Source organism: Chlamydomonas reinhardtii, chromosome 10, assembly GCF_000002595.2.
Source record: "Chlamydomonas reinhardtii strain CC-503 cw92 mt+ chromosome 10, whole genome shotgun sequence".
Taxonomy (NCBI): Eukaryota; Viridiplantae; Chlorophyta; class Chlorophyceae; order Chlamydomonadales; family Chlamydomonadaceae; genus Chlamydomonas; species Chlamydomonas reinhardtii.
Window position 1 is genome coordinate 3,767,343 of NC_057013.1, and position 13,357 is coordinate 3,780,699.

Consider the following 13,357-nt stretch of genomic DNA (forward strand, 5'->3'; position numbering starts at 1 on the left):
CCCGGCTTTCGTCCCCTGACCAGCGGAACTGCGGCCACGTGCAACCGCTGCATTCCTGACTATGTATCTTATGGAGTGCGAGGCAGCATGTATGTGTTTACAAAGACTTGCCGACCTGGCCCTGCGCCAAGACGCGAAAGGCGGGAAAACCCCAGCGCCCCAGCTGTCCGCTGAGCCCATCCGGCGACAGACCATCCCTCACTGCTGCCACCTGGCAGCCCCAACGAAGGCGTTCTTTTGATCATGGGTCAGCCCATATTACGCCCCTGAACCTAGGCTGTGCACCTCATAACACCGAAACACGCAGCGACTGTACGTTCCAGCCACTCGACCATCCTTACTGTGACGGACCGTCGTATCAAGCCGCGGTCCGGCGTCGCCCGCAAACCCTCATCAATCCTTGGTATTGCTCACGCACGTACACACTGACACACCGCTCCTAACCGACATGCAGTACCTACTGTTGCAATACTTGCGTCGAACCAGTGAGGGACGAGTGCATGGCCTGACCCAGGTAGCTGCTTGCAGGATGCTGCAGTTAGTTTCCAGAATGCTGGTTGGCGCGCGATCAGCTCGTGGTGAGCTGCTATCAAGTGCAAGGCCGCACAGTCCTGGCCAACAGCCCCGCTGCCGCTGGCATCCATCCTTGATGGAATACACGGATACATCTAAGCCGCTACGATCCCTGCTTGCCTGCCTATTCCATTCCCATCAGTTCCCAACTGGCCCTCACTTGTGGCTGTGGCAGCCGCGGCAGCCGCTGCCTATCCCGCAGGCCGCGGCCGCCTGCTGCTCCTTGCTGAGGAAGACGGGCGCGGTGGGTGCGGTTGCGGGTGTGAAGGCCTCGCGACAGTTCTCCACGCAGCCGTGGCTGAATGGATTCACAAAGCCGTGGCCGTCCGGCGTCTGCAAGTGCGGAAGAAGGGAATAGGTCATACCATAAAGAGCGGGAACTTTGTAAGCGAATCTCTGCACGCTCATCAAGGCATTAACATACCTGTGCATGCATGCAAACGTTCTACCCTGCCCATACACCGACCCCGTCCCCCTCCCCGTGCACGGCGCCTGCCTTCGCCCAAAGAAGTGCCCTGCAACCCTTCCCTCCCAACTCCCAAGCTGCGCACCTGTAGGTAGCGGTAGCGGTGCCAGTTGGCCAGCTCATTGGTGGTCACGTTGCGCGCCACCTGGCTGGCCTGCGCGATGGCCAGCGCCGCCACGCTCAGCCCCACGAACACGTCCAGCACCTCGAACACAATCATCCACACCAGCGCGCCCGGCCGCCAGCGCGACACGCTGAGGTGGCGGTTGATCTGGATGACGCCCACCACCGCGGACGTGGCCATGGAGTACAGCGCGATCCACAGGAACGTCAGGAAGAGGTGGCGGTTGCCCTTGCCGATGGCGTTGCCCACCCAGGGACAGAAATGATCGAATACCTGGGGAGCGGAAGGAAAAAACAATGTTCGTCAGACAACTGCCGTGGGCAACTGCCCGGCACTGGTTCTGGTATATAACGCTCTTTTCATGTCTTAGGGACGCAAGCACCAGCCCCTTACCTCGATGCAGCGGTTGGTGACGGAGCAGTGCTTCGCGCGCAACGGGCGCACGATGCGGCAAGTCACACACAGCTGCTGCCAGTTGCCCGCCCAGAGCGCGGGCGAGTCCAGCATCTTTATGTTGCCGTATTTGGTGCCGTCGCGCGCCACACCGGCACCGGCCGCCCCGGCCCCGCCTGCCAGCGCCAAGCCCGAGCTGCCGCCGTTCACGCCGCGCTGCACCGCCGCCCCCAGCAGCGCCTGCGACTCGCCACCGACTTCGAGGTCGCCCACGCCCCGGCCCGAGCTGTTGTCGCGCTTATGGGCGTTGGACGACTCCCAGCCTGTGGGGATGAACCCGGGGTCGCTGGTGGTGATGCGGTACAGCAGCGCCAGCGCGATGCCGGCCGAGATCACCACACTCCAGGACCACGCGCGCAGCGCCGGGCTCATGGTGGAGTCCATCACCTGTCGGGCCAGGCAAGCACTCAGTATCAGCTGCCGTCTCCCGCATTGGTGGGAAGGCACCCAAGCAATGGTGCGAGAAGAGATTCCCTCTACACATGGTTATGAGAACGACCCTGTCCATGTGTACTGTCTGCAGGGCCCCGGTCCCACCTTGTACAGGAAGAGGCTGACTAGGCCCATGACGAGGCCCCAGATGAAGGGGCACAGCTGCGTGGACGCAAGCCAGCCCAGCTTGCCGTGCTTTCCAAACAACCCGCCCATCTGCAAATAGTTGGGCCGCAATGGAGGTGGCGCAGCATTAGGACGGCATTTGCATACCCCGGCGTGTTTGGGGGTGCTGTGACCATGCAGCAGTTTGGGGGCGTTGTCAGGACACGGTTATCCGCTGCGCAAACGTGCTAGCGTGTGTCATGCACCCCACGCACCTGCGGCTCGTGCTTGGACTTGTACTCCGCCAGATGCAGGCCCAGGTAGCGGTGCCCCTTGTCAATGGCCAGCTGCGCGGGTGTGCTGCCCGTCACGTCCGTGTACGTCAGCACGCAGGCGGATCCACCCTGCGGGGAGGAGCGACCGCGCGGGTTAGCAGCATGTACATCGAGTAAAGCTTGGGCTACTACGGGGGGGCTGCGTTCGGTCGAGAGGGCAGGGTCCCTTTATCAGGGGGGGAGGCGAAGGGCTGCTTCCGTACCTGCAGCAGCACTGTGCATGCTTCGCCGTTGCCCTTGATTGCTGCCCAGTGCAGCGCCGTGCATCCCTCCTTGTCCGCCAGCGTGTAGCGGCAGTCCAGCACCAGTAGCAGGCGAATGGTGTCTGCAAAGCCCTTGTACGCCGCCCAGTGCAGCGGCGTGCGGCCGTCGTTGTCAGGACTGTCCACATCCGCCGACCAACGCAGCGCCAGGTGGTACAGCACGGCTGTCTGTCCATACTGGGCCGCCACGTGTGCAATTGTGTATCCGCGATTGTCGCGCGCCTCCCAATCGGCATTGTGGCGCAGCAGCGTCTCAATGACCGGCAGACTGCCACGGACCGCAGCCCAGTGCAGCGCGGTTTGGCCCGTGTGGTCCGCCGCATTCACGTGCGCGCCGTGCTGCGAAGAAACAAGCGGCACGTAAAATATAACGTTAAGTAGAAGCTGGTATTTCTCGGCTATGCCACGCCCAACCAGCGCTTACGCCAGCGCGGTGCTGGTGTGTTGGCAGGGGTGTTGCTGGAGGCACCTACCCGCTTCACCGCTACCCTGGCGCCCCACCCCAACCCTTGATGGTAGTGCCATTGACGGCAAACTGCATCCACACACCTGCAAGAGGTACGTGCTCTCCGGCACACGGTTGTTCAGCGCGGCCCACTGCAGCGGAAAATAGCCATTCTCGTCCGGCTGGTTGACGCTTGCTGGATCCTGGTCAATGAACTGCCTCAGCTTGTCGAAGTCTCCATAGGCACACGCTTTGCTAAGCGTGTCGATAGCGTCGCGCTGCGCCATACTTGCCGGTCAAATTAATTCCCGAGGCGCCCCCACGGGCGCCCCTCTAGCTTGCGGAGACCCCGAGAAAGGTAGTTGCCAGGCAAGCTCGGGGGCTGTATGCTCTGGCACAACAAATTGCGCGAGGAAAGATCAAACTGAAGGTCAGGCCAGGGCGACCGCGAGAAGTATTATCGCGATTTGGAACACAAACTTCCGATTTCGGTCCGTGCTCCTGAAGCTTACGTCTCTTACGTTCACTACGTTCACTACGTTCAGCAAGCCCAAAATCGCGCCTATAGAGCCCAGGCACTATATATATCACTTGTTTACTGTATTTTAAACACCAGCAAACTTGCTTGGGGCCCCGGGAGCCCCTGCACGCGACGCTGGCTGCAATGAACAAATCCAACATTGCGCACACGCAGTATTTGGTGCCGCAGGCTGATGCCGTCGATCGCTTTACATCTCTAGATTGGATTGCACGAGCTCCTGGCTCAATATGTAGAGTCTCGGCACAGCGACGAATTGCATGTCAACGTTGGTCCGCGCTCGAGTTTGCCCCCCGGAACGTCTGGGATTACTATTACTTGATACGGGATAAGAATGCAATAGGACCCGGGGGATTTGCTCAAGTGGTACACGATTGAATGCAGCCAGCGTCGCGTGCAGGGGCTCCCGGGACCCCCAGCAAGTTTGCTGGTGTTTACAATACAATAAACAAGTATTATATAGAGTGCCTGGGCTCTATAGGCGCGATTTTGGGCTTGCTGAACGTAGTGAACGTAGTGAACGTAAGAGACGTAAGCTTCAGGAGCACGGACCGAAATCGGAAGTTTGTGTTCCAAATCGCGATAAGAGATTGAACACAGCCACGGCCCGCACTAGTCCCGCGGAGTCCGTGCAACGAGAGAGCCTTCAGACTTCGCTTTCAAGCGCTGCAATAATGGTGTAACATGTACAACTGCATAAGTTCGCACGCATAGGCGACACGGCCTCTCCTTACCCTTCGGCCTTCGGGCGTCATCGCATCCCCACACAGGGCCCTGAATCCCAGCCCCCAAGAGAGAGACCGTGGTCACGGCCGAAGTTGGTAATGCATCCACGGGGTGCTTCCCTCGCTTGAACTCGCATTTGCGATATGGAGATTGACCCCAAGCGCATCGAATTCGGGAGGCACCAGGAGGCACGATGTTGTCGCCATGGCTTAGAGCCGCCGTAGCATGGGTGCGCAGGAGCAGGCAAGGGGTCGGGCGTAGTAGGGGCGCACGATCACAGTGCTGGAAGGAACGCCAAATTTACAGAACCCCTCCCACACCTCGGGGCTGGAAGTCCTCAAGGGCGCATTCCTGCAAAGATGGCAGCGGGGAGCAAATCTTGCCTGTTGCCGATTGCACGACTTGCCTTCTTCCCCTGTGCTGAAGTCGAAATTATTGCTGCAATTGCTCCAATTAAAGGTGCAAATACCTGCAGAAACAGGTCATTGACATCGACGCTTGTTCGGGGCAGTTAGCTAGATGGATCCAGCCCTCCAACGTGGAGACGAAGGGAACGCGCACCGATTCTGCATGTTGTGAAAGCATTCCAAATTGGCTGCAATATACGTACGTGCCAATTGCACATCTGGCCAGTCGGTCACTCGCACCGTGGAATTCAATCGTCGCGACGCCCGCGCGCCCAGGCATCCATTTTCTTCAGCCCTGGACCCTTTCACTGCTTCTACGAACGTGTTTTGTGACGGTCTGCGCTGCCTCGTAGCTTCGCGTGGCCTCGGTGCGCCGCGGCGGCAAGCATCACTCACAACATTCGCTATGGCCGCACCTTGGCTAGCCGTCCTTGTTGCTCTCGTATGGGCTGCGAGCTGCGAGGCACAAGAGACCGTGTGGTTGAACCTGCCGAACATGACCGTGCCTCTGGGCGAAGTTGCCTCTGGGCTCTTGGAGGCGAGTGTGTCGCTCAGGCGGGAACAGCTTTGGCGTGCTTAGCGCACGTATCCGGCGGTGTGTACAAGCTACTGCCGGGATGTGCGCTAGTTGGCGAGCGCATCTACCAGTTAACGAGCTGCTGACGCACCCTGAGAACCTGCCGTTCCCAGACGTCCCTTTTTACGCACCTTCGACCTCCTCACAGGACGCAGCAGGCCACCCACTTCTGCTGGTAATCGGGCGCTACAGCGGCGGTCCTCATCCCTACAACCCGCAGACCCTGTTGCTCAACCTGTCTAGCAACACTTGGCACCGGTAAGGCAGGCCCCCGCAGCGTGTTGTGTCAGCTTTGGTTGCACTGCGCGCGCACTCCCCAGCACCGCACCGTCCACCGCCGCACGTGGCCAGCCCCACTGTCAGGCCCCGCGGAAGTCGGCACCCACCCATCCAGCTTCCCCAGCAGCACCTTCATTCCTCAATTGTGTGCCCCAATGTCCTGACTGCCGCGCAGGGGAAAGGACCGGCTGTACGTAGGCGACCACCACACGGCAGATGTGGTGGCCAACAGGCTCTACGTGGCTGGCGGCTTCTCCGACAGCGCTAATGGTGAGTGCACCCATCAGCCTACTGCGGGTTGGCGGCCGGGGCATGAGCCGCCGTTCCGTACCGTAGTCGACACAGCGCTTGTTGTATGGCATGCAGCCTGTGACCAGGGCCTCGCACGCCAGTGACAGTGGCTCGACCTCGGCCAACCAGCTGAATGTCCGGCCCTCATACATGCGACGGCGTCTTGCATTCGCATTCACTAGCAAGCACTTCGCATGCTTGCAGGCAAGCTGCAGATCTATGACCCACTCACCGACACGTGGACCCTGGGAGCGCCGCCACCCGTGAACAGTGGTGCCGCCGCTAGCGCCGTCATTGGCCGCTCAATTTACTATTGCGGGGGCGTGAGCAACGGCAACCAGCAGAACGGGCCCCCAACCCGCGCCTGCGCGTGAGTGCTACGAGGCAGCTGGGACCCCTTCGCAAAAGCAGTCCTACTGGTCTGCTGCACTCCTTGTTTCACGCCGCACCACACGCCCCGGTTCTATTCCTGCAGTCGGTACGACGTGGACTCGGGCACGTGGGCCAACATGAGCCCCATGCCGTACGCTGTGCACCACGCCTCCGGCGGCAGCGATGGCCAGCGCTACTTCTACGTGTTTGGTGGCCGCACCAGCAGCGGCAACACGCCGTTCGGGCCGGTGGGCTACACACAGCTGTACGACACAACCACCGACGTAAGCGCACGGGTAGCAGCGAGGGACGTTATGCAAAGCAACATGCATCTTTACGTGCAACGCCAGAGGTCCCCTTTGCTTATGCCTGCTAGGATAGGGGCGGAACGAGGCCGCGCTCAGCATTCGCATTTCTCCGCAGTTACTTCGATGACCGTACAAGGCGAGTGGCCAATGTGTTGTCATGGCTCGCTGGCATGCAGGAATGGCGCTCGGACTTGCCGGACATGCCGGTCGGCCGCGGCGGCATGGGCCCTGCTATCCTGCTGGATGGCCGCTTTCACATCTTCAGTGGGGAGGTCAGGTGCGACCTGCATGCGTTACACAGTCAGTGCAAAGCCAGTACGCTGCATCCAGATGCGCGCATGCGAGTGCCTATCTTGACGTATGCCTTTTTCCTGGCGCGTCGCAGGTGCGGTTCGCCCGGCATAGTGTGCCCTGACACCGCCACCGGCCTTACCTCCACAGGCGTGTACACCCGCATTGACAGGTGGGTGGCCAGGCGACACAGGCACCCTGACACATAGAATATTCTTCTCCCTTGTCAGTCATTAGGTGATCGCCTGCCACAGGTACGACCCTACGTCCAGGGTTTGGGATTTGGCGCCTCCCCCTGGCATCGCGGTGCCGCGCCACGGCATCTACCCAGTGCTGGGCCTTGCGCCGCCCACTCAGCCAGAGCTTAGCAGCAGGAAGGTCGCGTACGTGTGTAGCGGCGGCACACAGGAGGGATGGTCACCCACCACCTTGTGCGACTACATGCTTGGGGAGCCTGTAGGCACTTCCACGTCGCCCCTGCCCCCTCTACCTTCGTCGGCGCCGCCACTCGACTTCCGCTCTGGCTCCGCTGGCAGCGGGGCGGCAGCGCCCCTGACCCCCAAGCCAAGCCTCCCGGCAGAGGGCTTCCCAGCTGTCTCATCCCCTGTGACTCAACCATTGTTGGGGGGCTTTGGCACTGGCCTGCTTGGGAGTGGGAACCCTCACGAAGCAGCCAGTCCGCCGCCTTCCCCACAAGCAAATGATGCGTCAAACCCGACCACGGGCTCTCTGGGAGGCAACGCTGTCAAGGCAATCCATGCGGCGTGGCCTTGGCTGCTGGTTACTGCAGTCATGGTGGTTACAACGATGCTGTTCTAGCTGGTTCTAGCACCTGCAAAATTGGAGTCGATACCAGAGGGTGCCAGTGTAAGGCGGCACATACATATGCACGCCAACACCATGTACTGGGTTGAGCTGAACTAGTGTGTTCTGGGGCGAGGCGTCGTGGTGGAAAGGCTCAAAATGGACATGATCCCAGGACTTCGATAACAGCATGCACGTGGTGGATGGCACGTAACTCCCCATTTGCAGAAGCGAGTATGCGCTCCCACTGGACAGTTGGTAGAATTAAAGGAACGAATGGCTTGCGGTGTATGGTGCGTGTGTTCTTGGCCGCCTGCAGAAGCATTTTGCGCCGGGCTAATGGTGTCAGTGTGGGGTAACGCAGGCAGCCGCTAGGTTGTAACATTGCATCTGTGCCCTCTAAGAAACCCACGACCGTCTTGGCATGAGAACTCGTACAATGCATTCGTTTTACGTAGTCCGGGCCTCCCAAACTCTTGCAATGCTGCAGGTACAGCCCAGCCTCCCGCACCTGGGATCTGGCACCAGCACCCGGCATGGCCGAGCCTCGCCACGGCATCTACCCAGCTCTGGGCCCTGCACCGCCATCTAACACAGCGCTTAGCAGCAGGCAGGCTGTGTACGTGTGCAGTGGTGGCACGCGGGAGGGATGGTCGCCCACCACTTGGTGCCACGCCATGTTGGGACCCCAGCAATCCAACTCCAGGCCCGCAACGCCTGTCATTGGGCTCCGTGCTGGCAGGTCGGCGAAGCGGCGGAAGGCAGGTGCGTCATGCCGTGAAGAGGCAGTCTCGATTGTAAGCACCTTGCTGCGCGCTGGATCACAGGAGCCAAAGAGCGCCAACTCCCATCGCACACGCTCTTCCGCCTCTGCGCAGTCCGCACTCCGAACCCCTCGCATCCAGCTGCACTTTTCGCATCCAGCTTTAGTCTGACATTTGACGGCACTACTGCCCCGTTTTTGACACAACAGGCCGAGGCGTTTCATTGGCAGCGAGGCTGGGTCTGGGGGCGCTCGCAAGATCCGAAGCCATGCACGTGCCGCCGAAGTGGTGCCTGCGGTGGCGCTGCCGCAAGGCCGGCAGGCGGCATGCGCAAGTGCCCTTTGCGGCTTCTGATCTGCAGTGCTTTTGCGATATAGTCCGGTGACATGTCATCGGCGTGCATATATAACGCGAAGAACGCGGTGCAAACTGTCGGTTTCCACCGCCCCTGATAAACAACGGGACCAAGCAAGGTCGAATGTGGGAGGAATCCCCTTGCAGCTTCAGCGTTCTTGGTTAGGTTGCATGTACTTCAGGCAACGACATGCACGTCGTTAGTTGTGACAATTGTAACAGCTGGAGCCCAAACTGCACTCTAGGCCAAGGGTGCGCCGGGGCCAAGGGCCAAGCGGTACCTGCACGCGGTACCCGTGCTGATGAGAGCACGCACACGGGGGGACTGTGTGGGGGGACTGGGGGAGCCAGCGCCACACCATCATTTTCGAAATTATTTATTTATGAAAAGGGCTGCTATGTTATTTATGCTGGGTTGTGTAGGGGTGAGCCAGCTTGCAACCTGCAACTGCAAGGCTGCAACCGGACGTGGATGGGGACGTGGCAAAAGAGCTCAACGACCTCAAGCCCATATAGCACTTCCTCCCCTTCACAGAGCATATACAGTCTGTTTTACATACGCCTCAAACCTACTTGGGAAGGCCAGCTTCTTGCTGAGCTTCTTGAGCCTGACTGTAAGAGTCCACGCTGCAAGTCTCCAACCCCAAATCGTCTCCTATATATCAAGCAGCTTATTATAACCTGCGAACGATGAGCGAGCCTGAGGGGGTGGGCATGCCCGGCCAGTTCACGCTGGGAGGGCGCCGGCGAGGGCCGCTGAAGCGGTTTTACAAAATTGCTCTCAAGACGTTTACATTTGGGCTGGCTGGACGGGGCGGCAGGGGTGGCGCGGTCGGAGCTCGGCGACGCGGCCGGGGAGCTCGCGGACCACCGCTGGCGAGCCTTTCAGCGGCGATTCTCGAGCCAGCTGATGTAGACTTGGATGACGGGTAGGTCTCGGTCCAGGGGCATCTCGAATCCAAACTTCCGCCGAGAGATGTCGATTTGCTAAAGCGGCCGAGAGCGGTTTTTGAGACTAGGAAACGACGCGACAGGGTGACTTCCCTAATGTTGTTTGGACCCTCAACAGGTACGGGCCGTCCACGGGCCAGCCGCTGGCACTGACGACGACAGGAGTGCCGGGCATGTCGGTGCTCACCCCGGCAGCTGGTGTAGCGAGTTTCCCCCTGGCCATACTCCCGCCCGTGCACCCCGATAGCGAGGTCCCATCCGGGCTTTATGAGCACCACTCTCACATTCGCAGCCTGCACTACCACGGACACGCGGAGCACCTCGCCCACAACCAACAGAACCTGAGCCAGCTCTGGAACCGAGCCCGCCAGCCCCACCATGCGCACGCGCAGCCGCACCAGACGTCGCACCACCAGGCCACACAGCTGTGCACCTGCGGAGGCGCCAGTACTGGGATGGATTGCAGCGCCGCCTGCGCGGCGTCAGCCGCTGCCGACCCCGACCTGCTGTCGCAGCCGCTTCACGCAAAGCACGGCCACGGCTCGCACTCGCTTCAGCACCTGCTGGCGACGGGGTCGCGGCAGTGGGGCAGCAGCAGCTGGTGGGACGGGCGGTCGATGCTGAAGGTGAAGATTTACGACTTCGCCTTGTACGCGGACACCACCAAGGTGGGTTGGCTAATGGCTCCGCGCGCTTGAGCGCGTGCTGGCTTAATGAGGGGTGTTACGTGGCGGTGGGGCTTCGGCGGGCTTCGGCTTGGCTTCGACTCATGTGCGTAACACTATGAAGGTCGGCAGCCAACCAGGGGGCGGGTGTTGTTTCTCTGGGATCGAAGATGGCCCCTCGCGGCGTGGGTACGGCGTGCCCCTTGTCGGGCTGTCCCTTCGCTTGTAGTCCGCATCCTTAAGGGGCCAGTGGCTTTTTTGTATTGTAGCCCTTCGTCTGCTGCTTGCCCTGAATCCAACTGTTTGCCTTTGGCTTGGACATCCTGCGTAGGCGCGGGAGGTGCTTCGGTCGGGCCTGCCAAGCTTTGCTCCGGGGGGTACCGGGTCGGCGCTGATAGCCCGCAGCTCTAGCGGCGGCGGCGGCGGCAGCCCCACAGACCTGCTGGTGCCGCCCGCTAGCGGCGTGGGCTTGTCGCTCACCATCCGGGCATGCCGCAACCTGCCGCTGCCGCTGCTGGGCGCCGAATTCGAGCGCATCCTGCAGCGCCGACACGAAAAGGTGCGCGCAGCCCTGCGACAGCGCCCTCATCGCTGATTGCCACACCCAGGGCAGGGTTGCAACTTGCAAGCGCGCGTAAAGTGAATGTGGCCCAGCTCTGAACCTTGCCAATGTGCCCTACTTGCATCGCGTCTGCCTCAGGCCGGCGGCAGGGCGGACGACCCCGCCCTGCGCGAGCTGCTGAGCTACTTCAGCCGGGAGCGGCTGCCCGCACACGTGGTGGTGGGCGGCGGCCCCGGCAACAGCAGCGAGCCGGCGGTGCGCAAGGGCGCGGCGATCACCTTCAGCCGCAGGTGAGGGGAACTGCAGGCCAGGGCTGTCCAGCGGCAGGGCAACCCCTTGAAACAGAACGGGAGACGCGCTGGCCGCTCGCCTGAACCGAGTTTTCGCGCCTCTCGGCTTCTGCGCGCCTCTGAACCTTGCCGCTAGCCCGCTCGTCCTTCCCAGCCCCTACCCAAACCTACTTGCTGAACACGCCCCTGCCTGCCTCCCTGACTCTCTCCCTTCCTCATCCTTCAGCTCCAGCGGCGAGCTGGTGACGGAGGCGGGCGGGGCGCTGCTGGGCCGCGTGCGCTCGCCTGCACTGGCGGAGGCGCTCTTCGACCTGTACATGGGCGAGATGCCAGTCAGCAAGAAGGCCAAGGTGCGCGTGGCGTGTGCAGAGCTGTGCTTCTGCTGGGTTTAGTGTGCTGGGCTCATAGTATTTTGCAGGTGCAGACCGTGTGTTGGTGGTCGCGATGGATGAGGCGCGGACAGGGGGCAACACCTCGGCCGCCCACCAGCCGGTCCTAAACTTCACCCCCTGCCACCATCCTCGCCCTGCCAATGCGCAGGCCGCGGCCACCACGGCGCTGCTTCAGCTGGCGGAGGGCGGTGACTCGCCCTACCGCCTGCAGCCCGGCGAGCGGCTGCTGTGCGCGCCGGGTGCCTCCCCCACCAGCCAGCCCAACGCCTGCGTGCTGGCGTCGTCCTGAAGCAGCCGTGCAACTCCTGACTGCGCTGTGGCTGGGGCGGCGACCGCCTTCCTTGCCTGAGCGGAGGGGGTGGCGCCTCTGCAGACTGCGGGCAGCAGGGGGGCAACGGAGATGCGGCGCGTGGCGATTGGTGTGGGTGGCGCCGCACCGCTCCGTGCCGGGCAGTCGTCATTTATGAAGTAAACAGTGTGTAGAAGTATTGCGCAGCCGGCATATGAGCTGTTTGTGTGCCGTAGGCAATGAATAACAATGTGTAGGTCAATGCGGTATTGGTTTTGCGAATATCGTTTGGTTTACCACGCAATTGTATTCTTCCCACCACGAGTTTGGACCACGCGGAGCATTGTTTGTGCACCATTCCCAACCGGGTGTCGAACCATGAAGGCTTCGTCATGGGCTCCGGGTGTTTGGCTTAGTGTGTGCGCGAGTGGGTATGAAGACGCCAATCTCCTATTCGTGTATGTACATTTACAGAGGTCGGAGTCAGCCGAATGGTTGGTTTGTCAGTTCAGCTGTGTCACGTGGCGGGCGAAGTGCGGAATGTCGACGGACATTAAGTCAAGCGGTCGGTCATACGGATTAATAGCAAGGTAAGATGGCGGAGGGCCTTTCACTAGGCCTCCGCAAGCAAGAATGCTTGCACTTGTTTGCTGGGGACGGGCAAGGCGGCATGTAGCCAGAGCGTTTTGTGAGTGTGATGCATGTGTTAGTGTTTTGGCAAAGGTGCCTCGAGACGAAGACGCGAGTGATTGCGTTTGTGGTCTGTAGGAGTGCGCGTGTGCAAGAGTCGCGGTCGAGTGCTGCAAATGAGTGGCGCGAGTGCTGCCTAGCCGGGTGCACGGATACTGAAGTAGAGGATGGGTTCGGACGGTTTGCACGGGTCTGCCGGTGTGGTTGTAAGCGTGGGTGGGTCAAGGGTACCGCAAGAGGGTCCCCTCGCCACGTTTGGCACCTACTGTGCGCCCTGGTACATCGTAGTACAGCGCAGCTGTGGGATGAGGGGGCAGGCGGCTGAAGCTCCTCTGGAGGCCGTGTGCATGAGCATGAGGCACACACCGGAGAGGGCCACAGAGCCCGGAGTTGTTTAACCCATGTTGTTGACGCCCCAGGCTCGCGTCTCCAGGCGAGTCCGAACTGAGACGATGCAATAGGGCAAGGGCAAGTATCTGATACAGCTGAGTCCCGAGAAACAAGTTACGCCCTGCCGGGCGTCAATGATACATGGATGCATGTCGCCCCCACGCCGAAGTCCGGAGTCTCGGGAGAGCCTAGAAAGCCAGCCTTAGACCCTGAAGCTGCTC

At 61.0% G+C, this 13,357-nt stretch overlaps 3 protein-coding genes across 4 annotated transcripts; 2 read left to right on the top strand and 1 right to left on the bottom strand.

The window, feature by feature from the left end:
• Positions 1 to 85: 85 nt before the first annotated feature.
• On the bottom strand, positions 86 to 3,780 carry CHLRE_10g446700v5 (uncharacterized protein). The gene is made up of 7 exons (XM_043066894.1): positions 3,301 to 3,780; positions 2,692 to 3,090; positions 2,429 to 2,557; positions 2,154 to 2,264; positions 1,557 to 2,003; positions 1,125 to 1,436; positions 86 to 906 (listed from the first exon to the last, which is right to left on the bottom strand). The coding sequence occupies exons 1-7, from the start codon at positions 3,481 to 3,483 to the stop codon at positions 730 to 732; spliced, it is 1,758 nt and encodes a 585-aa protein (XP_042920291.1). The 5' UTR covers positions 3,484 to 3,780; the 3' UTR covers positions 86 to 729.
• A 1,370-nt stretch (positions 3,781 to 5,150) lies between these two features.
• CHLRE_10g446750v5 (uncharacterized protein) lies at positions 5,151 to 9,138 on the top strand. 2 transcript variants are annotated; one of them, XM_043066895.1, is made up of 9 exons: positions 5,151 to 5,405; positions 5,593 to 5,702; positions 5,899 to 5,993; positions 6,219 to 6,384; positions 6,490 to 6,670; positions 6,871 to 6,971; positions 7,080 to 7,157; positions 7,240 to 8,554; positions 8,763 to 9,138. In XM_043066895.1, exons 1-8 carry the CDS (start codon positions 5,364 to 5,366, stop codon positions 7,802 to 7,804), a joined length of 1,338 nt encoding a protein of 445 aa, XP_042920293.1. In that variant the 5' UTR covers positions 5,151 to 5,363; the 3' UTR covers positions 7,805 to 8,554; positions 8,763 to 9,138. The 2 variants fall into 2 exon arrangements, with proteins under 2 accessions (XP_042920293.1, XP_042920292.1); XM_043066896.1 differs by having other exon boundaries at positions 8,280 to 8,554.
• A 172-nt stretch (positions 9,139 to 9,310) lies between these two features.
• On the top strand, positions 9,311 to 13,232 carry CHLRE_10g446800v5 (uncharacterized protein). Its single transcript, XM_001698244.2, has 6 exons — positions 9,311 to 9,836; positions 9,977 to 10,526; positions 10,855 to 11,082; positions 11,224 to 11,375; positions 11,602 to 11,725; positions 11,916 to 13,232. The coding sequence occupies exons 1-6, from the start codon at positions 9,598 to 9,600 to the stop codon at positions 12,054 to 12,056; spliced, it is 1,434 nt and encodes a 477-aa protein (XP_001698296.2). The 5' UTR covers positions 9,311 to 9,597; the 3' UTR covers positions 12,057 to 13,232.
• Positions 13,233 to 13,357: the final 125 nt, after the last annotated feature.

Bases quoted from the DNA above. Each gene is read 5' to 3' on its own strand.
- CHLRE_10g446700v5 (XM_043066894.1), bottom strand. From the start codon at position 3,483: ATGGCGCAGCGCGACGCTATCGACACGCTTAGCAAAGCGTGTGCCTAT. The intron at 2,265-2,428 runs GTGCGTGGGGTG...AACTATTTGCAG, and splicing joins AGTCCAAGCACGAGCCGCAG to ATGGGCGGGTTGTTTGGAAA. The intron at 1,437-1,556 runs GTAAGGGGCTGG...TCCGCTCCCCAG, and splicing joins TCACCAACCGCTGCATCGAG to GTATTCGATCATTTCTGTCC.
- CHLRE_10g446750v5 (XM_043066895.1), top strand. From the start codon at position 5,364: ATGACCGTGCCTCTGGGCGAAGTTGCCTCTGGGCTCTTGGAG. The intron at 5,406-5,592 runs GCGAGTGTGTCG...ACCTCCTCACAG, and splicing joins TTGCCTCTGGGCTCTTGGAG to GACGCAGCAGGCCACCCACT. The intron at 5,994-6,218 runs GTGAGTGCACCC...GCATGCTTGCAG, and splicing joins CTTCTCCGACAGCGCTAATG to GCAAGCTGCAGATCTATGAC.
- CHLRE_10g446800v5 (XM_001698244.2), top strand. From the start codon at position 9,598: ATGAGCGAGCCTGAGGGGGTGGGCATGCCCGGCCAGTTCACGCTGGGA. The intron at 10,527-10,854 runs GTGGGTTGGCTA...CATCCTGCGTAG, and splicing joins TGTACGCGGACACCACCAAG to GCGCGGGAGGTGCTTCGGTC. The intron at 11,726-11,915 runs GTGCGCGTGGCG...GCCAATGCGCAG, and splicing joins CAGTCAGCAAGAAGGCCAAG to GCCGCGGCCACCACGGCGCT.